Source organism: Scyliorhinus torazame, chromosome 7 (assembly GCF_047496885.1).
Source record: "Scyliorhinus torazame isolate Kashiwa2021f chromosome 7, sScyTor2.1, whole genome shotgun sequence".
Lineage (NCBI taxonomy): Eukaryota > Metazoa > Chordata > Chondrichthyes > Carcharhiniformes > Scyliorhinidae > Scyliorhinus > Scyliorhinus torazame.
In genome coordinates, this window is record NC_092713.1 from 13,119,903 (window position 1) to 13,142,785 (window position 22,883).

General features: G+C 45.8%; 1 protein-coding gene across 1 annotated transcript; it reads right to left on the reverse strand.

The window, feature by feature from the left end:
* Nucleotides 1–5,896: 5,896 nt before the first annotated feature.
* On the reverse strand, nucleotides 5,897–22,659 carry ctbs (chitobiase, di-N-acetyl-). The gene is made up of 7 exons (XM_072510344.1): nucleotides 22,462–22,659; nucleotides 20,103–20,241; nucleotides 18,867–19,075; nucleotides 15,366–15,537; nucleotides 15,175–15,272; nucleotides 11,113–11,274; nucleotides 5,897–6,681 (listed from the first exon to the last, which is right to left on the reverse strand). Exons 1-7 carry the CDS (start codon nucleotides 22,606–22,608, stop codon nucleotides 6,499–6,501), a joined length of 1,110 nt encoding a protein of 369 aa, XP_072366445.1. The 5' UTR covers nucleotides 22,609–22,659; the 3' UTR covers nucleotides 5,897–6,498.
* Nucleotides 22,660–22,883: the final 224 nt, after the last annotated feature.

Genomic DNA, 22,883 nt, shown 5'->3' on the forward strand with positions numbered 1-22,883 from the left:
GCAATCCAGGGAAACCAGCAAAATGACTGATAGTCACAACACAGACTACTTTTAAGTACCTTTCTTTGTTCTGTACCACTTTAGTCATTCTAACACGTCCAGGAATAGCTTGCGTTTTGATGCAAGGACACAGTCTTAAATGATTCATATTTTTCTTTTTTTTTTTAAATATATTTTATTGAAATTTTTTTTCCCAAACAACAATTTTTCCTCTTACAAAACAAACGCAACAGTAACAATACAGAAATTTTTAACAATACACAAGTAACAAAACCCCCTTATCTATTGACCTAAACTAAACTAAACCCCCCCCCCCTCCCCCTGGGTTGCTGCTGCTGGTCATCTGTCTTCCCTCTAACGTTCCCCTAGGTAGTCGAGAAATGGCTGCCACCGCCTGGTGAACCCTTGAGCCGATCCTCTCAGGGCAAACTTTATCTGCTCCAGTTTAATGAACCCCGCCGTATCGTTTACCCAGGCCTCCAGTCCGGGGGGGTTTCGCCTCCTTCCACATGAGTAGGATCCTGCGCCGGGCTACTAGGGACGCAAAGGCCACAACGTCGGCCTCTTTCGCCGCCTGCACTCCCGGCTCATCCGCAACTCCAAATAGAGCTAACCTCCAGCCTGGTTTGACCCGGGCCTTCACCACCTTCGAAATCACTCCCGTCACTCCCTTCCAATACCCTTCCAGTGCCGGGCACGCCCAAAACATATGTGCGTGGTTTGCCAGGCTCCCGCCACACCTCCCACATTTGTCCTCCACTCCAAAGAACCTGCTCAATCTTGCTCCCGTTATGTGTGCTCTATGTAGCACCTTAAATTGAATCAGGCTAAGCCTGGCGCATGAGGAAGAGGAATTTACCCTGCTTAGGGCATAAGCCCACATACCCTCCTCTATCTCCTCCCCTAGTTCTTCTTCCCACTTTCCTTTTAGTTCGCCCACCGATTCCTCCCCCTCTTCCCTCATCTCTCGGTAAATCTCTGACACCTTGCCCTCTCCGACCCACACCCCTGAAAGCATTCTGTCCTGTATCCCCTGTGTCGGGAGCAATGGAAATTCCCTCACCTGTTGTCTAGTAAACGCCCTCACCTGCATATATCTCAAGAAATTTCCCCGGGGCAACTTATACTTTTCCTCCAATGCTCCCAAGCTCGCAAAAGTCCCATCTGTAAATAAATCTCCCACCCTCCTAATTCCCAACTGGTGCCAGCTCTGAAATCCTCCATCCATTCTTCCTGGGGTGAACCAATGGTTGTTCCTGATAGGGGACCCCACCAGGGCTCCCCGTACCCCTCTCTGTCGCCTCCACTGTCCCCAGATATTCAGTGTTGCCGCCACCACCGGGTTCGTGGTAAACTTTTTAGGTGAGAACGGTAGCGGCGCCGTCACCAGCGCCTCTAAACTCGTCCCTTTACAGGACTTTCTCTCCAGTCTTTTTCACGCCGCTCCCTCACCCTCCATCATCCATCTACGTATCATTGCCACATTGGCGGCCCAATAGTAATCGCCCAAGTTCGGTAGTGTCAATCCTCCTCTGTCCCTACTACGCTGAAGGAACCCCCTCCTTACTCTCAGGACTTTCCCTGCTCACACGAAGCTCGTGATGCTCCTGTCTATTTTATTAAAGAAGGTCTTGGTGATTAATATAGGGAGATATTGAAATACAAATAAGAACCTCGGGAGGACCATCATCTTAATTGCTTGCACCCTGCCCGCCAGCGATAGAGGCTGCATGTCCCACCTCCTGAAGTCCTCCTCCATTTGTTCTACCAGCCGTGTCAGATTAAGTCTGTGCAAGGTTCCCCAGCTCCTAGCGATCTGAATCCCCAGGTATCGGAAGTTTCTTTCCACTTTCCTTAGCGGCAAGCCTTCTATCTCTCTACTCTGGTCCCCTGGATGTATCACAAATAATTCACTCTTCCCCATGTTTAGCCTATACCCCGAGAATTCCGGGAAACCCCTCAAAATTCGCATAACCTCTATCATCCCCCCCGCTGGGTCCGACACGTATAACAATAGGCAATAGGTCATCCGCGTATAACGAGACTCGGTGTTCTTCTCCCCCTCTAATCACCCCTCTCCATTTCCTGGAGTCTCTCAACGCCATGGCCAGAGGTTCAATTGCCAACGCGAACAACAATGGAGACAGCGGGCATCCCTGTCTTGTTCCCCTATATAGTCGGAAATACTCCGATCTATGTCGACCTGTAACTACGCTTGCCGTTGGAGCCCCATAAAGAAGTCTAACCCAGCTAATAAACCCGTTCCCAAACTCAAACCTCCTTAACACTTCCTATAAATACTCCCACTCCACCCTATCAAATGCCTTCTCTGCATCCATTGCCGCCACTATCTCTGCCTCCCCCTCCACTGGGGGCATCATTATCACCCCTAATAGTCATCGCACGTTAACATTCAGTTGTCTCCCTTTTACGAACCCTGTCTGGTCTGCGTGCACCACCCCCGGGACACAGTCCTCTATCCTCGATGCCAGTACCTTTGCCAGCAATTTGGCATCCACGTTCAATAGTGAAATAGGTCTATAGGACCCGCACTGCAACGGATCTTTGTCCCTCTTCAAAATTAGCGATATCGTCGCCTCCGACATCGTCAGGGGTAGAGTCCCCCCTTCCCTGGCCTCATTGAACGTCCTCGCCATCAACGGGGCCAACAAGTCCACATATTTTCTGTAATACTCCACCGGGAACCTGTCTGGCCCCGGGGCCTTCCCTGCTTGCATGCTTCCCAGTCCCTTAATGACCTCGTCCACCTCAATCGGTGCCCCCAGGCCTGCCACCGCCTGCTCCTCCACTTTCAGGAACCTCAATTGGTCCAGGAACTGCCGCATCCCCTCCTCTCCCTCTGGGGGTTGAGACCTATACAGTTCCTCATAAAAGGTCTTGAACACCTCATTTATCTTTCCTGCCCTTCGCACCGTGTCTCCCCTTTTGTCTCTAATTCCTCCTATCTCCCTCGCTGCTGCCCTCTTTCGCAATTGATGAGCCAACAGGCGACTAGCCTTTTCCCCATATTCATACCTCCTCCCCTGTGCCTTCCTCCACAGTACCTCCGCCTTTCTGGTGGTCAGAAGGTCAAACTCCGTCTGGAGTCGTCTCCTCTCCCTGTACAATTCCTCCTCCGGGGTCTCTGCAAATTCCCTGTCCACCCTTAAAATCTCCCCCAGTAATCTTTCCCTTTCCTTGGCCTGTTTTCCTTTTGTGGGCCCCAATAGAGATCAGCTCTCCTCTGACCACCGCTTTTAGTGCTTCCCAAACCACTCCCACAGGGACCTCGCCGTCGTCATTGACCTCCAGGTATCTCTCAATAGACCCCCGCACTCTTGCACACACTCCCTCATCCGTCATCAGTCCCACATCTAATCGCCAGAGTGTTCTCTGCTCCCTGCCCTCTCCTAATTCCAGGTCCACCCAATGTGGGGCATGATCTGAAACCGCTATGGCTGAGTACTCAGCTTCTTCCACCCTAGAGATCAACGACCTTCCCAAAACAAAAAAAATCTATCCGGGAGTTCACTTTATGGACATGGGAGAAGAAGGAAAACTCCCTAGCCCTAGGTCTAAGAAATCGCCATAGATCCACTCCCCCCATTTGGTCCATAAACCCCTTAAGTACCTTGGCCGCTGCCGGCCTCCTTCCGGTCCTTGAGCTGGATCTATCAAGCCCCAGGTCTAGCACCGTATTAAAGTCCCCTCCTAGAATCAAGTTTCCTACCTCCAGGTCCGGTATACGCCCCAGCATCCGTCTCATAAATCCCGCATCGTCCCAATTTGGGGCATACACATTAACCAACACGACCTCCATTCCCTCCAGCCTACCACTCACCATTACATATCTACCTCCGCTATCTGCTACGATGTTCTTTGCCTCAAATGCTACCCGTTTCCCCACCAAAATGGCCACCCCTCTGTTCTTTGCGTCCAGTCCTGAGTGGAACACCTGTCCCACCCATCCTTTCCTTAGCCTAACTTGGTCCGCCACCTTTAGGTGCGTCTCTTGGAGCATAACCATGTCTGCCCTTAGTCCTTTCAAATGCGCGAGCACTCGGGCCCTTTTTATCGGTCCGTTCAGGCCTCTCACGTTCCACGTGATCAGCCTCACTAGGGGGCTACCTGCCCCCCTCCCGTGTCGACTAGCCATTACCTTCTCTAGGCCAGTCCCATATCCCGCCTCCGCGCTCCCGCTCGCTCCCCCAGCGTCGCACACCATCCCCGCCCACCCACTCTTTAGCCATTTCCTTTTGGATTTCCGCAGCAACAACCCAGTTGTCCCCCTCTTTTCACCTCCCCCCCCCCCCCGCTAGATCCCTATCTAGCTTGATTGCTCCCCCCCATGTCACTTCCGTAAGTCAGCTGACTTCAACTGACCCCGGCTACTCCTGCTCACTCCTCGACCCCCCCCCGTGTGGGGGAACTCCCATCCGCCTTGCGCCTGTCTTCCCGCCTTATTCTTTCCGGCGCGGGAACATCCGTTTACCTGACCCGCCTCTTATGGCGCAGCTCCCTTTCCCCTCCCCTTCCCCATTCTCCGACTGTGTCCCGTCTTTCCCCCATCACCGGCGCCCACATTTCCCCAATGTCTCCCCCCTTCCCAGTTTGCTTCTCAATTAACTTCACCCATAACATTAACAAAATCAATAACAATAACATTTCCTGCAGCATCAGTCCCTCAGTTCCCATCCAATTTCTCTTCTTTGATGAAGGACCATGCTTCCTCCGCCGTCTCGAAATAATGGTGTCTCTCCTGATACGTGACCCATAGTCTTGCCGGCTGCAGCATCCCAAACTTCACCTTCCTTTTATGCAACACCTCTTTGGCTCGGTTGAAGCTCGCCCTCCTTCTCGCCACCTCCGCACTCCAATCCTGCTATATCCGTACCACAGCGTTCTCCCATCTGCTACTCCGCACCTTTTTAGCCCATCTCAGGACCTCTTCTCTGTCCTTAAGGCGGCAAAATCGCACGATTATCGCCCTCGGTGGTTCTCCCGCTTTTGGTCTTCTCGACGGAATCCGATTTGCCCACTCCACCTCCATGGGGCCCGTAGGGGCCTCAGCACCCATCAGTGAGCTCAGCATCGTACTTGCATGCGCTCCACAGTCCACTCCTTCCATACCCTCAGGGAGACGAAGTATCCGAAGGTCCTTCCTTCGCGCTCCGTTTTCTAGGGCCTCGATCCTTTCAGTGCACTTTTTATGAAGTGCCTCGTGCGTCTGAGTCTTAACCGCCAGGCCCAGGATCTCGTCCTCAATATGTCACCTTCTGCTCCACCACGCGAAGCTCTGTCTCCTGGGTCTTTAATGTCTCCTTGAGCCCCTCAATTGCCTGTAGCATCGGGGTCAGCACCTCCCTCTTCAGCAGCTCCACGCACCGTCTCACGATTTCATCCTGCTCAGGCCCCCATGTCGCCTGCGCTTTCTCCGCCGCCATCTTGAACTTCTCTCCCTCTGACCTTTTGGTCGATGATTCCTCGGGCTGCAGCCGCCGCCGGTTTTTTCCTCCTTCGTTTGGGGGGGGGGGGACTCCCTTCTCCCGCACCGGGCTGGGTCGACAAAAAATTCCCCGTTGGGGCTCTTAAAAGAGCCCGAAGGTCCGTCGGAGCTGGAGCCGCCGAAACGTGCGGCTAGCTCGGCATCACCGCAACCGGAAGTCAAATTATTCATATTTTTCCAACGACAAAAGGTGGTTGTTTCATCACAAATATGCCTTCCTTCTCCTTTCTACACCACGATCTGGATTTCACAATATTTCTGAAATTTCAACACGGAGTTGTACTCTTACCGAGGCCAGAATCGGACATTGAGAGTTACTTAAATTATATTTACACAATTTCCAATAATAGAAGACAATCTACTGCAGCAAGATCATTAAAGACACTTCACTTTGTATACAGCATTTTATTTTGTAAAAAGCAAAACTGCCATTCAGGAATAGAAAATTGTAAAGTACTCAAGATAAAAATTAAATAATTACAGTGCTTTGCAATATTAATTAAAAATCAGCAGCATAAACAGGACAACTTGCTGACCCACTCAATCCCATCTCCTGCATTAAGTTCAAAATGATAACTGCATTAAAGACTGTCAGGAATCAAAACGTGCATAAAACAGACAGAACACATGTACATATCAGAATTGATTAGCAATCAACAGAAAAGGTGAACTGTTCCCTGAACTGCAAGTATTTATTGGCAAGAAACTTTGGTCTGCCTGTTATAGCTGACACAGATTTGGTGCATTGCGGAAACTTAATATGCGCCAGCAAATGAGAGAATATTGATAAGCATACACGCCAACATACTGGGTGCATTAGTCCACTTTAGTGCATTTGCTTTTTATTAAATAAAAATTTAACATAAAATGTTAAATCTGTTCCTTAGATCGGACTTGATTTGACTGCTAATATTGGAAGCCGGTTCACTTCTTGCTGCTGCTGTTACTAAAGTATTCACAAGAGGTTAAATGGTTCAAGCTGACAATTTTGCTCAGAAAGGGTACAGTGCTTGCCACATTGCTTTAGTTTGCATTGCTTCAGATGGATCGTCATAATCTAGGAGGTTTCCATTCCACATGCCAATGCCACGGAGGTTAAGTTTCTTGATGAGAGATGCCTTCATTGAAATGCTCTGTGGATCATCATACCAGACCTCATGGTACGTACCATTCACCTGCATTGAAATAAAAGAGTTACACAGATAGCAGCTAAAGCGCAAATGATTTAATAGACTACTAACCGTTAAAATCGCACAAGACCATTCACCTGCAGCATTTCAGGCTAACTTCACAACTTTGTTACCATACTTAAAGCTCATTTATAAAAAAATGTATTATTTCGCAGTATGTGAGCATCACTGGGCAGACCTGCATTTATCACCCATCCCTAATTGCCCTGGAGAAGGTGGTGTAGAGTCACGTTCTTGAAGCACTGCAGTCCATGTGGTGTTGGTACACCCACAGTGCTATTAGGAAGGGAGTTCCAGGATATGAAGGAACTGTTATATTTCCAAGTCAGGATGGTGTGTGGGTTGGTACTGTTCCCATGCGCCTGCTACCCTTTTCCTTCTAGGTAGCACAGGTCACAGGTTTGGAAGGTGCTGATGAAGAAGCCTTGGTGAATTGCTCCAGTGCATCCTGTAGATGGTACACACTGCTGCCAATGTGCATCAGCGGTGTTGGGGAAATGTTGAATGTGGTGGACGGATGTCAATCAAGCAAGCTGTTTTGTATTGAATGGTGTTGCATTTCTCACCCTCAATAACGTGGTAGTGAGCTGCCATTTTAACATGGATGGTGTGAAGCTTCTTAATAGTTGTTAAGAGCTGTACTCACTCAGGCAAATGGAGAATATTCCATCCCATTCCTGACTTGTGCTTTCTAGACGGTCGCCAGGCTTTGGAGAGTCAAGGGACAAGCTGCTCACCACAGAATCTCCAGCCTCTGACCTGCTCTTGTAGCCACAGTATTTATATGGCTGGTCCAGTTCAGTTTCTGGTCAATAGTAATTCCTAGAATGTTGATAGTGCGGGAACTCACCAATGGTACTGCCATTGAATGTCATGGGGATATACAGACACATAAGTGTCAAGGAACATTCATGCCACACATCAGCCCAAGTTGTCCAGGTCTTGCTGCACATGGCCACAGTACTTTGTTTCAGTATCTGAATTGTCAAGGCTGGTGCTTAACAGCACAACCATCAACAAGCATCTCCACTTGTGACCTTATGATGATTGGGTGAGTGGGGAAGGAAGGTCAGTGATGGAGCATCTGAAGATGGTTGGGATACTACCCTGAAGAACTCCTGCAACGATGTTTTGGGACTGAAATGATTGACCCCAACAACCACAACCATGATCCTTATGTCTCCAACCGGTTAAGAGTTTCACCACCCCCTCAACCACACACCCAGGTACCCTTTGACTGCAGTTTTCTCAGGGCTCCTTGATGCTACATTCGGGTCAAATGTGGCTTCAATGTCTAGGGTAGTCACTCTCATCACATTGTGTAAATACTATGGAATGATAAGAGACATTATCAAGCGCAGTAGCATCAAGAACCTATGTGGCACCTTTAACGTAGCAAGAAGGTCCCAAGGTGCTTCACAGGAGTGATTATCCAACAAATATTTAAACTGAGCCACTCAAAGATTTGGGGACAGGTGACGAAAAGATGAAAGAAGTAGGTTTTTTCATAGGCATCTTTAAGAAAGGAGACAAAAAGAGATAGAGGAGTGGAGAGGTTTAGGGAGAGAATTCTAGAGTTGACTTCATAGGCAGCTTAGGGCATGGTTGCCAATACAATTGTGCAATGAAAATTGCAGATGGGCAAGATGCCAGAATTGAGGGCTTTAAAAGGATACAGAGGTACGGAGGGAGGGGCAAAAATCATGGAAAGCTGAAACAAGATCCAGAAGCCAATGTACAACTGCAAGAACATGAGAGTTGGGTGAACAAGAGTTGGTGGGAGTTAGGATATGGCCGAGAGATCTTTGCATGAGCTCAGCTTTAGGGGATGAAAAATGGGAGGCTAGTGAGGACAGCATTGGATAATGACATCGAGCAAAGATAAAGGTTTGTGCAGATGTCTTCATCTGGTTGTACACAATGATTATTTTTAGAAAACTGAAGTGATTTTGATGCTTTGTATTTCCAATTTACTTGTCAATTCCCCAACTGCACACATTTCCACTCTAACCACTATACTACTGTGCCGCATCTGATAAAGTCCCAGCAGGAGACTGTTAACTAAGGTGGAAGCTCATGGAGTTAAGGGCAAATTGTCATGTTAGGAAATTGGTTGAGTGGCAGGCGAGTGTGGGGATAATGGATAATTATTCAAATTGGAATGGGGTGACTAGTGGTGTACCACAGAGATCTGTGTTGGGGCCTCAATTATTCATCAATGACTTGGACGATGGCACAGAAAGTCATATATGCAGATTATACAAAGTTAGGTAGCTTTGTACACATCCCAGATTATAGCATAAAATCACAAGGAGATGTTGACACACTAGGTGAATGGGCAAAATTGTGGCTGATAGAATTTAATGTAAGCAAGTGTGAGGTTATTCATTTTGGCCCGAAAAGGATAGAGCAGAGTGCTTTCTAAATGGAAAGAGATTAGGTACAATGGATGTCCTAAGAGACTTGGGGGCTCAGGTGCACAGATAGTTAAAATGCCAGGAACAAGTGCAGAAAATAATCAAAAAGGCTAATGGAATGCTGTCCTTTATATCTAGAGATTGGGATGTAAAGACACAGGGATTATGCTGGAGCTGTCCAAAACCCTTAGAACCCACTTGGGAGTCACTGAGAGCAGTTCTGGGCACCACACCTTAAAAAGAATATTTTGGCCTTGGAGGGAGTGCAACGTAGGTTTCAAAATGATACTTGGATTACAGGGGTTGAGTTACGAGGAGAGATTACTTAAATTCGACCCGTTTTCGCTAGAATTTAGACGGTGAAGTGGTGCTCTGATCACAGTATTCAAGATTAACTGGGAAAGACAGGCTAGATAAAGATAAACTATTTCCACTGATTGGAGATTCTAAAACTGGGGGCACAGTCCAAAAGTTAGGGCGAGACCATTCAGGCGAGATGTTAGGAAGAACCTCTTCACTCAAAGGGTGGTAGAGGTTTGGAACTCTTTCCTACACACAGCAGTTGAAGCGAGATCAGTTGTTAATTTTAAATCCGAGATAGGTAGATTTTTGTTAAGCAAAGATATTAAGGGATATGGGCCAACGGCAAGTGTATGGAGTTAGGTCACAGATCAGCCATGATCTCATTGAATGGTGGGACAGGCTCGAGGGGTTGAAAGACCTACTCCTGTTCCTCTGTCCCAGCTCTATGACCTCTGATTATCTCTCAGCAGATGCTGCCGGACCAGCTGAGCATTTCCATTACCTTCATCTTCTGTTTTGAATTTGATTCCAGCATTAGCAGCTGAGCTTATGGATGTTACTTCTTAAAAATTATATATTTCTGAAGAATAGTGTGTTCGTCTGTAAAGGCGGCTATGTCTGTGCACACGAAAGAGAAAATGCTGGAAAATCTCAGCAAGTCTGGCAGCATCTGTACGGAGAGAAAAGAGCTAACGTTTCGAGTCCGATGACTCTTTGTCAAAGCTTTGACAAAGAGTCATCGGACTCGAAACGTTAGCTCTTTTCTCTCCCTACAGATGCTGCCAGACCTGCTGAGATTTTCCAGCATTTTCTCTTTTGTTTCAGATTCCAGCATCCGCAGTAATTTGCTTTTATTTATTATGTGTGTGCACATGCCTGTCTGTGCAAGCAGGTGATTTAATTAACTTGGGATAGGTCAACAGAGTCTTGTCTGGGTGAGCTGATAAGAGGGATCAAGTGTTAAATGCTTACATTTGTAACAGGGCCCTGGTGAAGTAGATTTACAAGTAAACATGTTAGGTTTAAAAAATTGCATTAGATGGTAGATCGGGACTTGGTTTGACAGCTTTTAAATTTCAAAGGAGAGTAAGAAACTTAAAGTTTAAAGGTTTCATAAGTAAACAAGGGAGGTTATGAAATTTTAGTTGACCTAAAAACAGGAAGCAATAGGAAGACATGAAAGATTTCTATATTTTTGGAAAAACAGAGTTCAAAGAGCCACTAAGGGTAATGGGATCAAAGATGAAAGGGAAAAGGGGTATTTAAGAAGAGATATTGAGTTAAGTTGTATGGGGAAGACATCCTGGGGACAACTCAATGCTGAGAGGAGGCGTGAAATCCAAAAATCAGAAGGGTCTTTGTTTCAGAAAGCAGCCATGATTCTGCATTTTCTTAGATTTCCACAACAAAGTGGGGGAAAAAAAAAAAAGTACGATTTGCATGGAACATCTTTATTTATTAAAGTGACAATGGTTCTGCCTTGGGTAATATTATTGGATTCTGAGAATTAGAAACCGACAAGGCAGCATTGCCAAGGTGGTGTTTACTTAAATGTTTTAACTAAGTGGTTTTTTAGGGGGATGTTTTGGAAGACTGTTTTAACTGTGTAACTTTAGTCTAGTGTCCTTAAGTTTTTTTTTCTTCGTGCAAATAAATCTTCAAATTGTTCCACCATACAGCAATTGATTAGTCTTACCTTGTAGATAAAATAGGGAGCTTCCTGGTCATCATCCCAAAATCTGCCACTGATTGATTTGGGGAGTTGCTGCATGATCCATTTATATGGGACCTGAGGTCCAGCTAAATCACTGCAAGGGGCACCTCTAAAAGGAATGCTTTGGATTACACATTTACCAGCCTGAAAAATACAACAAATAAATAGTCACCACTCAATATTCATATGGACTCGCCATGTAATCTTCAATCTTTCATTCTAAATTGTGAATATAATTAGCTTGGGAACTTTCAATATATTGGAATGGATTATTGAGCTCCAATGTAAAAGGTTACAAAGGGCAATGAGAGAAACTTAGACCCGAGTTAAGAAACAAGAGTTTCATTAAAATGGAGAAGTTAAATTGTACATTTATAGATAGGGACAATGTTGTAACTTCAAATGGATAGTAATAAGCCTGAACATATTAAATTCAGGATTGATCCAGTTGATATGTTGAAGATAATCAGTTATAGAGCGAGAAATCTCTGGTGTGGGAGCCTACAACAAGGCACCATAACTTGAAATTAAAGCTAGGCTATTCAGGGATGAGTCAAGAAAATGAAACTGTAGACAATGTCTCCCCAAAAGCTGTTCAGGATGGGTCAAGTGAAGATGTCAAAACTGAGATAGATGGATTTTTGTTTGGCAATAAATAATAAACACCTTTAAAAGTAACAAAAATGTCCCAAGGTGCTTTTCACAAACTTTTCCAACAGAAATCTGAACCAGAGAGAGATATTAGAGCAAAGGTTTCAAACAGGTAGGGTTAAAGAGAAAGAGAAGTAGGGTCAGAGTTTTAGAAAGAGAAGTTTAGAGTTTATGGCCTTGGCATCAGAAGACACAGACCCCAAAAGCATTGAGATTAAACTCAGGAATGTAAAAGTATTGGCACAGCACACAGATCTGGGGGTGTAGCACGACTGGAGGAGGTAAGAGATAGGCAGGGCAGAGATCATGCTGGGAGGGTGGGGGGAACTTGAAAACAAGGATGAGTTTTTTTTTAAATAAATGTGGCTGAACTGGGAGCCAGTGAAGGTCAGCAAACTCAAGGAAGGTAGGTGAACATGTCTTGGTGCAAATTTGGCCAAAGGCAGCAGGTGATTTGGACGTCCTCAGCTTTACTAAGGGGATATCAATAGAACAAAGAACAATACAGCATTGGAACAGGCCCTTCGGCCCTCCAAGTCTGTACCGGTCATGATACCACCGATGGCCAAAACCCTCTGCACTGCCCAGTGCCATGTCCCTTTATACCAATCCGATCCATGTATTTGTCGAGACGCCTTTTGAACGCCGTTAATGTATCTGCCTCGCACATCTCCTCTAAACTTTGCCCCACGGACCTTAAACCTATGCCCCCTAGTGACTGACCCCTCCATCCTGGGAAAAAGTGCCTGCCCACCCACTCTATCCATGCCCCTCAATCTTGTAGACCTCTATCAGGTCGCCCCACAACCTCCCTCGTTCTAATGAAAACAGTCCAAGTCTCTTCAGCCTTTCCACTCCAGAGCAGGCAACATCCTGGTAAACCTTCTCTGCACCCTCTCCAAAACCTCCCCATCCTTCTGGTGTGTGGCGACCAGAATTGTGCGCAATATCCCAAGTGCGGCCTTACCAAGGTTCTATACAACTGTAGCATGATTTACGAGTTTTTATACTCGATGCCCCATCCAATGAAGGCAAGCATTCCGTGTGCTTTCTTGACTACCTTGTCCACTTGTGTTGCCACTTTTAAAGATCTGTGTACCTGTACGCCCAGATCTCTCAGACTTTCAATATTCCCAAGGAATTTGCCATTTACTATATATTTCCCCTCTATGTTAGACCTACCAAAACGCCTTACCTCACATTTGTCCTGATTAAACTCCATTTGCCATTTCTCTGCCCAGGTCTCCAACCTACCTATGTCCTGCTGTATCCTCTGACAATCCTCAACACGGTAGCACAGTGGATAGCATTGTGGCTTCACAGCGCCAGGGTCCCAGGTTCGATTCCCCGCTGGGTCACTGTCTGTGCGGAGTCTGCACGTTCTCCCCGTGTTTGTGTGGGTTTCCTCCGGGTGCTCCGGTTTCCTCCCACAGTCCAAAGATGTGCAGGTTAGGTGGTTTGACCATGCTAAATTACTCTTAGTATCCAAAACGTTTAGATGGGGTTATTGGGATAGGGTGGAAGTGAGGGCTTAAGTGGGTCGGTGCAGACTCGATGGGCCGAATGGCCTCCTTCTGCACTGTATGTTCTACGTAATCTATGTAAAACTATCTGCCACTCCACCAACCTTGGTGTCATCCACGAACTTACTAATCAGACCGGCTACGTTTTCTTCCAAATCGTTTGTGTACTACAAACAACAGAGGACCGGCACCGACCCCTGTGAACACTACTAGTCACAACCTTCCATTCAGAAAAACACCCTTCTACTGCTACCCTCTGCCTTCTGTGACTCAGCCAGTTCTGTATCCATCTTGCTACCTCATCTCTGATCCCGTGTGACTTCACCTATGAAATGTGTGAGGCCAGCCAGCACTACATTCAATAGAAAGGCATGGATGATGGCTTCAGCAGCAGATAAGCAGGCAAGAGCAAAGTCGACCAACACTACCATGGTGAAAGTTAGTAATCTTAGGGATGGCCTGGATATGTGGTTGGAAGCTCACTTTGGGGGCTAGATATAACACCAAGGATGCAAACAATGGTTCAGCCAGTGATAGCAGTCAGGGAGAAGGATGGATTTGGTGGCAAGAGAATAAAATTTAAGAAAGGGACTAAAGGTAATGGCTTCAGTCTCCCGGCTTTTAAGGTGGTGGAAGTTCTGCTCTTGGATTGTCAGACAAACAACCTGACACTTTAGAAATAGTGGAAGGGCAAGTAAGGCGGTGGAGAGGTCATGCCGGATGGGTGTTATCAGTATAAATGTGGAAACTGATGCGGTGGTCAGGAGATGTCACCAAAGGGTGGTGTGCAGATGAGAAATAGGAGGGAAGGCCAAGGATTGATAGTTAAGGGGACACTAGTAGCAATAGTGCAGAAGCAGCAAGAGGAGCCAAAGCAAGTGATTCCCTAACTGCGACTGGACAGAATAGGATGGAACCTGGCACTGCATTTCCACTCGGTTAGATGGTGGAGAGGCACTGGCACCACATTGCATGGTCAAAGGCTACAGATAGACTGAGAAAGGACAAAGAGGGACGGTTCACATTTCTCAGCCAACCAGAATATCATTTGTGACATTAGCTTACTATAATGGAGGTAAAAATTGTGCCCGAGGGATTTGAACATGAAGTTCTGAGAAAGAAGGAAAAGATTTTGGGGGAACATGTTTGAGAGAAGAGAGGTGCTGGGTATTAAAGATTATGGAACCACAATAAGCAGATGAATTTAAGAGGGTTTTTTTTTCCAATTAAGGGGTGATTTAGCATGGCTAATCCACCTACCCTGCACATCTTTGGGTTGTGGGGCTGAGACCCATGCAGACACGGGGAGAATGTGCAAACTCCACATGAACAATGACCCCGGGGACAGGATCGAAGCCGGGTCCTCGGCACTGTGAGGCAGCAGTGCTAACCACTGGGACACTGTGCCACCCACGCAGATGGATTTAAGATAGTAATCAGCCGTGATCTAGTTGGATCTGGAACTGGCTCGAGTGGTTGAATAGCCTTCTCCTGTTGCTATATATAAAAGTGAAAAGATCTGAGACGTCGGAGATTCACAACCTAGAATAATGCAGTTCAGGGAACGCTTCAGGAAAATTAAATAACATAAATAAAGTGAACCCAGAAAACAGTCAATGGATCAAATAGAAATTAGTGAAAAGTAAATATCAGGCTAAAAACCAAAAATGCAGTCAGATGCCTTGATTGGACAGTTAATGCATCAAGAGGGATGCGTATCAGATGAACTGACTTCAATTTAACTTCTGGTGAAATGTGATCTAATAATTTCTCCAGAAAGGGAATCAATCAGGCTGCTTGCACAGCAACAAGACAATTGTTATTCTAAATAATTAGGATAGCTGGAAGCCACATAACTATGAGCCCTTACCTCAAACAGGTATATGCAAGGATAGTTATAACCATACCATGGAACTCCCATTACTATCTTTGACGAGGGAATACCCAGTTTGAGATAAGCATAGTAACCTAAATGGGCCAACAAAAACAAAAAAAAATCAATGTCACGGCTTAGCGAAAAAGGCAGGTAGTTCCTGAATCAGAAAGTCATAGTGCACATACCTGCCACGGTCTGGTTATACGGTGCATTTGCCTTTGCAATGCAATCACCCCAGATTTGACTTTGCATATCATAGGACATCACAAAAATAAAATCACATGAGTGTGCAATTGATGCATAATCATAGCATCGGCCATCCACACAGCCTGGTTTCCATGCCACGTCAAATGTGACCTAAGTGTCAAATAAAAGTAAGTTAATCTTAGTTCATACCTTATGTTGGATATTTTAATAATCACTTCCTCTACAGTGAATTTAATGGGGAAAATGTTAGTCAAGAGGTTTTCAAAACAATAACCAGGTTTAATTCCCCAACAGTCACACAGTACCTTGCTCCAAATTTTCTCTGCTCTCCTAAAGGCATCAAGCTGTGACTTAACTGCAGCAAAGTTGGAAGCCCATGGAATAAAAGGAACAGTAAGAGCATGAATGACAGCAAATAGTAGTTGTCAGAGAGGGAGAAGGTATGCAGTGGGGTGCCCCAGAGGGCAGGATTAAGATCATTGCATATCCTGATCTTTACTAATGACCTAAATTTGGGTGTACAGGTCATAACTTCAAAATTGGCCGATGACGCTAAACTATGGAAGTATTGTGAATGGTGAGGACGATAGTGTTAAACTTCAGGGGACATAGGCCAGTGGGATGGGAGGACTGGGTGGACAAGTGGCTAATAAATTTAATGAACAGAGAGTGAAGTTATACATTTTGGAATGAAGAATGAAGAAAGAGAAAATAAAGGACACAATTCTGGAGGGGAGGATGGCAGGAGCGGAGGGATGTGTGGGTATATGTACACAAACTATTGAAAGTGGCAGGGCAGGTTGAGAAAGTGGCAAATCAACATTTTGGGATCCTGGCCTTTATAAACAGATTTCTGAATTCTCCCGCTGTGTACCTGAACAGGTGCCGGAATGTGGCGACTCGGGGCTTTTCACAGTAACTTCATTGCAGTGTTAATGTAAGCCTACTTGTGACAATAAAGACTATTATTAAATGGGGGCAAAGTACAAAAGCAATTATGATAAACCTTATAAAACAGTCCTGCTCAACAAGGGAATTGTGCAAACTTTGGACACTACACTTTAGGAAGAAAATAAAGGCATTTTTAAGAGAAGAGCAGCTTGACAGCAGATTTGGAAGAGGTGTTTAATAATAATCTTTATTAGTGTCACAAGTAGGCTTACATTAACACTGCAATGACAGCAGTGTGAAAATCCCCTAGTCACCACATTCCAGCGCCTGTTCGGGTACAGTGAGGGAGAATTCAGAATGTCCAATTCACCTAATACGCACGCCTTTCGGGACTTGTGGGAGGAAACTGGAGCACCCGGAGGAAACCCACGCAGATACGGGGAGAACGTGCAGACTCCGCACAGACAGTGGCCCAAGCCGGGAACCCGGGTCCCTGGCGCCGTGAGTGTTAAACATCATGAAGGATCTAGAGGAAGAAACTGTTCCCATTGGGGTGGGTAAGCCCACATGCTATAAAAAAGGAATTTTAAAAAGCGCCCAACACAAAGCAGCCTGCTTCAGTGGCATCCCATCCACCACAATAAATATTCCCTCCCTCCACCACCAACGCACCATGTGTACCACCTACACACTCTCCAACAGCAACTTCCAAACCCACAACTTACATTGCCTCGAAGAAAAAAGGCTCCAGGAAACTGGATCACCGATAAGTTCCCCTCCAAGTCAGTCAGACCACTGCACCTTGCAACAACATCGCTGTTCCTCCATCGTCAACAGTGAAACTCTTTGAATTACCTTCCGAATAACACTATGGGTATAGCTACATCAAATGGACTGTAGCAGTTCTATTTGCATGTTCACTACCGCCTTTCAAGGACAATTAGGGATGGTAAAACATTCTGGCCCTGTCAATGACACCAACATTCAATGAAGAAAAGATTGCAGTTTGCTCGCCTACTTAATGACCCCTTAATTTCAGCAAAACCTACTGCATACAACAGTGGACATTCCTGAAAGATCTTATTGGGGAGTATAGAAATACAATTTTTCCTCCCCTTTATGCAGTGTTTTCATGGAGTAAGAAATAATCTCCTTCCAGTGGGAGGAAGGTCAGAAACCAGAACGACCAGATTTAACGCAATTTCTAAGAGTAAAGGAGGCATGTAGGTGAAGATTTTATTTTTAAAAAGCTGCAAAAATGCACTGCCAGGAAGGTGGAAGCAGATCGGATCCTAATATTCAAAATGTATTTAGATAAATACTTGACAAACAACGACGAATCAGACTGTAGAAGGAAGATAGGTCACTTGGTTGCATGGTGTACCGAAAAAAACCTCTCTAAATATCGGAAAGATCAAGGTACTGATCATTGACTTCAGAATGCCCCTCTGCATCAATGACTCCGCAGTGGAGATGGTCGATAGCTTCAATTTCCTGTGGGTCACGATCACCAACTGTCTGTCCTGGGTCACTCAAGTTGATGCAAGTCAGGAAAGCTCAACGTCTCTACTTCCTACGGAAGCTAAAGAAACTCGGCATATCTGCATCGACTCTCATAAACCCCTACAGATGTGCCATAGAGAGCATCCTATCCGGCAGCATCACAGCCTGGTATGGAACTGCTCGGCCCAAGAACGCAAGAAACTGCAGAGTGTGGTGAACTCAGCCGAACGCATCACACAAGCTTCCCACCTTCACATTGATTCTGTCTACACCTCCCGCTGCCTCAGGAAGGCAGACAGCATTATCAGAGACCCCGCCCACCCAGGCTTTGCCTTCTTCCAGACCCTTCCATCAGGCAGAAGGTACAGAAGTCTGAAGACCCGCACATCCAGACATAGGAACAGCTTCTTCCCCACAGCTACTAGACTTCTCAACGACTCTCCCTCGGACTGATCTGTCCCCTGTAAGAACACTATTCGCGACGCCCTATGCTGCCCTTGCTCATGTGTTTGCTTTGTTTGGTCCCTTGTTCCGCACTGTAACCAATCATTGTTTGTCGATGTACCATTTGTCAATGTATTCTGTCGATTATTCTTTTTTGTTGACTATGTACGTACTGTGTACGTTCCCTTGGCCGTAGAGAAATACTTTTCACTGTACTTCGGTACATGCGACAATAAATCAAATCAAGGAAAACCACTTTGTAAGGTTGTGGGGTAACAGACAATAAAATGGGACTACTCTTTCAAAACAGGCATAATGGCCTCCTTCTGTGTAGTATCATCCTTAAAATGATTCAAAGTTAAACTTTGAGCCACACCTTTCCTGGAAGCTGGGTTCCAAATCAAGTGTCTAATTCTGCACATGTGCTGCATCAATTCTGCTGCACATACACTTTAAGCTGATTCAGCCTAAAATGTCTGAGCTCAACTCTGGTCCAGGCAGCATTGAGACAAGATGTTGCGCTAACAATCAGCAACTAGAAATCATTTTGGTTTAATTATTTACAAAAGTATCAATGTTTCTTTACAATTACATCGGAAGTAAATGGTTTGCCCTATTTTTGTTTTAAAACGCTCCTTTACCTGAGACCCTGGTATTTCACGGTGGAATATCTGTGTGGTTTCATTCACCAGTTGAGTTAGTGCATAATATCCTTGGGATTTAAACTCAACCGCTTCCTCCAGATCCAAATTAATTCCATCCAGAAACTGGCGTTTTGCCAAATTTACTTGATCAATGATCCAAGCTGTTCGGTTAGCTGGGTCTATAATGTCCTTTATTGGTACATCTCCTGAAGAAGGGTAAAAAAGCAACTTACATTCATATAGTATCATTCATAGAACATAGAATTCCAGAGTACTTTACAGAGGTGTTTTTGAAGTGTAATCACCAATATGATGTGGTAGCTAATATGTGCCAGCAAAGGTCCCACCATTAGAAAATTATGAAAAGGACAGTTTGCTATTTTGATGGTATTGATAATAATAACGAGTGAGGAATAAATGTTTCCCAGGGCACCATAAGAACACAACATTTTTCAAATGTTGCCAATGGGGTCTTCTACACCCACCGAACAGGCAGATGGAACCTTTGTTCAATGTCGCATTAGAATCACTTGTCAAATAACAATTAAAGAGACAGTTTCCATGCAGCCAAATGGGATAAACACAACTGCTTGTACTTATAATTCACATTTAACATTGTAAAAAAAAACAAAGAACTTTTGGGCAACACGTGATTAGCACTGTGGCTTTACAGCGGCAGGGTCCCATGTTCGATTCCCCGCTGAGTCACTGTCTGTGCGGAGACTGCACGTTCTCCCAGTGTCTGCGTGGGTTTTCTCCGGGTGCTCCGGTTTCCTCCCACAGTCCAAAGATGTGCAGGTTAGGTGGATTGGCCATGATAAATTACCCTTAGTGACCCCAAAAAAAAGGTTTGGAGGGATTATTGGGTTACAGGGATAGGGTGGAAGTGAGGGCTTAAGTGGGTCGATGGGCCGAATGGCCTCCTTCTGCACTGTATGTTCTATGTTTACAGGAGTCCCAAAGAAATCAATACAATGGAAAAAGTTCACACTATATTGTGAAAAACCTGACCAACCAGAAGCCATGAAGACGGAGTGCGCGCCCAGTGTAAGTTCTAATACTGTAGATGAAATGTAGAATATTTAGCACTGATTTTATTAGAGCTGGGAAGGATGTTCAGCACTGCAAGATCAAGTAAAGGCTGTGTACAACATGTCCCTTTATGTGGTTCTCAATAATACTATTTGCACTGGAAGATAGGAAGATTTTTCTTTTCATGATAAAATTTGTTACCTTTCAGGACAACTCGAACATCATTTGCGTGAGCATGACAAAGAAGCTCAGGGTTGTAGGCTCCAAAAGCTGCAATGGTCGTGACCTTAGACCAGTCATAATGTTTCCAATCTGTACCACCAACGTCAAAAACCAAGACCTGATAGAAAACAGTCAGCTATAGTAGTGACATCATAAAACTGGCACTGAATTTTAAATATATTTTCTCATAACAATATAACTGTCCCCAGGATACAGAGATAAGGGCTGATGAGCTGTTTCTCGGATTACCATCAACATCAATCGAAAGGCACCCCGGAGAGAAAGGGAAAAATGAGAACAAGCTCTCAGGACTTTCACAACAGTGTGGGTGAGGAGCTGACCAGTTCACATCACAGTGCTCCATTCCAAGAGTTGCTGCTCAATGCACTTCAAGAAAACAACTTCATGGGCGGCACAGTGGTTAGCATTGCTGCTTCACAGCAGCAAGGACCCGGGTTCAATCCCGGCTGCGAGTCACTGTCCATGTGGAGTTTACACATTCTCCCAGTGTCTGTGTGGGTTGCACCCCCACAACCCAAAAATATATGCAGGGTAGGGGAATTGGCCACGCTAATTTGCACCTTAATTGGAAAAAAAAAGAATTGGGTACTCTAAATTAAAATAAAACTTCAAATCAATGAATTCTATTTCTGAGATAACTTAATGTTACAGAATTTAAAACTTTCCACTTTGCAAGTAAAGTTCTGTCATCATCAAGGATTTCTACTGTCAGGCCAACATTAGATCAGAATAGACCTCAGTATCTTTGATACTGAGGCCAAACCCCAACCCCTCACCACCCCCCATCCAACAAAGCATGCACTGCAACTGAATGACATTTTGCATTTCACACAATGCAGCCTAAAGTCTCAAATGAAACTTTCAAGTTACTGTTACTTTCGCAGCAGTTTTGTGATGTGGACCGGTTGACTGTTAAAACTGCATCATCTAATCTGGCGCTTTGTACAGCAATGAGAGTTTTCCTGGTGTTGGAGAGCTGGCCTCTAAGATGAGTTTTTTATTCCACCATGGGGAGTATCACTAGCACTTGCTGCCCTGGCGACAAGTCTCCTTGACCAGCTGCAATCCAGTATTGCAAGGGAGAGGGTTTCACATTTGAGGCAGCAACACCCTTTGAGAAGGCACGGTGATATAGCACCTATCCACCAGTTAAAAAAAAAAAAAAATTGTGTTGTGGCAGAAAGGGGTGCCAAATACATCCAGTCTGCAGATTCTGTTGCTGGAGATACTGTTGCTGACACACTGCTCACTGAACAACATTACTGTGAGGGAAATACTGACCTCATCAAATACACAATAGTTACATACTGATTTGATATCAATGTTTGTTGAAAGATTCGCTAAGTTGTATTCAGCTTAATCATGAGCAGGATCCCAGTTTTACAATGACGGAGGTAAAATCACAATTTTATTCCATGTGATTCCAAGATTTTTAACTGGTGTTGTGGGGAATCAACATTCTGTGAAAACTGTAAACTTTAACGTGGGATAATAATCCTTATTGCTGCCATAAGTAGGCTTACATTAACACGGCAATGAAGTTACTGTGAAAATCCCCTAGTTGTCACACTTCGGCACTTGTTCGGGTACACAGAGGGAGATCTTAAATGTCCAATTCACCAAACCGCACGTCTTTCCAGACTTTTGAGAGGAAACTGGAGCAGCCGGATGAAACCCACGGAGACACGGGGAGAACGTGCCGATTCCACACAGACAGTGACCCAAGCATGGAATCAAAGCCAGGACACTGGCGTTGTGAAGCAACAGTGCCAACCACCGTGCCCCCATGCCGCCCATTATTATGACTATTAGTCTGTCAGAGTGAGATCCCACATCATTTAAGATTCTACACGTCAGAGAAACATTTTAAAATAAACATTTTACTGGTGCTGCACTTGTTCAAATATCTGTGCATTGTTCAATATGACAGATGTCCTATTTTGCACAGGCTGTAACTACACCAAGATTAACACTTTAACATATATTATATATCATACGATTCTCTTTGTATTTGAACAACAGTCTGAGCTGCTCCTTGTGTCTGTGCACTAGCTTCACCTGCCCCCCCCACCCTGACCCACACCCACCCTGGCCCTGATCCTGGGGTTGTGTTCAGGACCCCTCTCCAGCCTGTATCTCCCCAGCCCAGGCTGGAGGGTGACCGGTTAACGCTCTCCCCCAACCGAACCCAGGCCAGTCCCGGGGGGGAGAAAGAACATCCTAAAGAGGGCAATCTGTCAGAACTTCCACAACAGTGTGGGTGAGAGGAGCTGGACCACATGAGGGAAGACACCAGTCCACAGCCCAGTACACTGACCTCGAACGGCATCTCTCCGGACAGCGGGCGGCACAGGGCCGGGTCGGCGCACGGACAGGCGGAGGGGGAGGAGGCGGCGGCCCCCAGCAGGGCGAGGGCCAGGGCCAAGGCCGGGGCCCGGAGCCGGGCTGTCCCCCAGCGACGCATCCTACCCCAGCCGCCGCCCGCGCTGTGACGCGGAGTGACTTGGCCCGCCCGCCCTGTGACACGGACGTGACGTCTGTGTGAGCCCACCCACGCTGTGACCCGGTCGTGACGCGGAGTGACCCATCCCCGCCCCGCCCCCCTTTCCGGGGTTCTATCACCATCCGGGTCTCCAAGACTTTGGCTGGAGGTCAACCAGTCTTGCGGGAGGAAAGTAGGATTGAGGAGGACTGAGGGTCGGGCGGGAGGGAGTGCTGAGGGCAGGAGGGGGATTATTG

Bases quoted from the DNA above. Each gene is read 5' to 3' on its own strand.
- ctbs (XM_072510344.1), bottom strand. From the start codon at position 22,608: ATGCGTCGCTGGGGGACAGCCCGGCTCCGGGCCCCGGCCTTGGCCCTG. The intron at 19,076-20,102 runs GTAACAAATTTT...ACCCTTCTTCAG, and splicing joins TGTTCGAGTTGTCCTGAAAG to GAGATGTACCAATAAAGGAC. The intron at 11,275-15,174 runs GTAAGGGCTCAT...TGTATTTTTCAG, and splicing joins CTTGCATATACCTGTTTGAG to GCTGGTAAATGTGTAATCCA.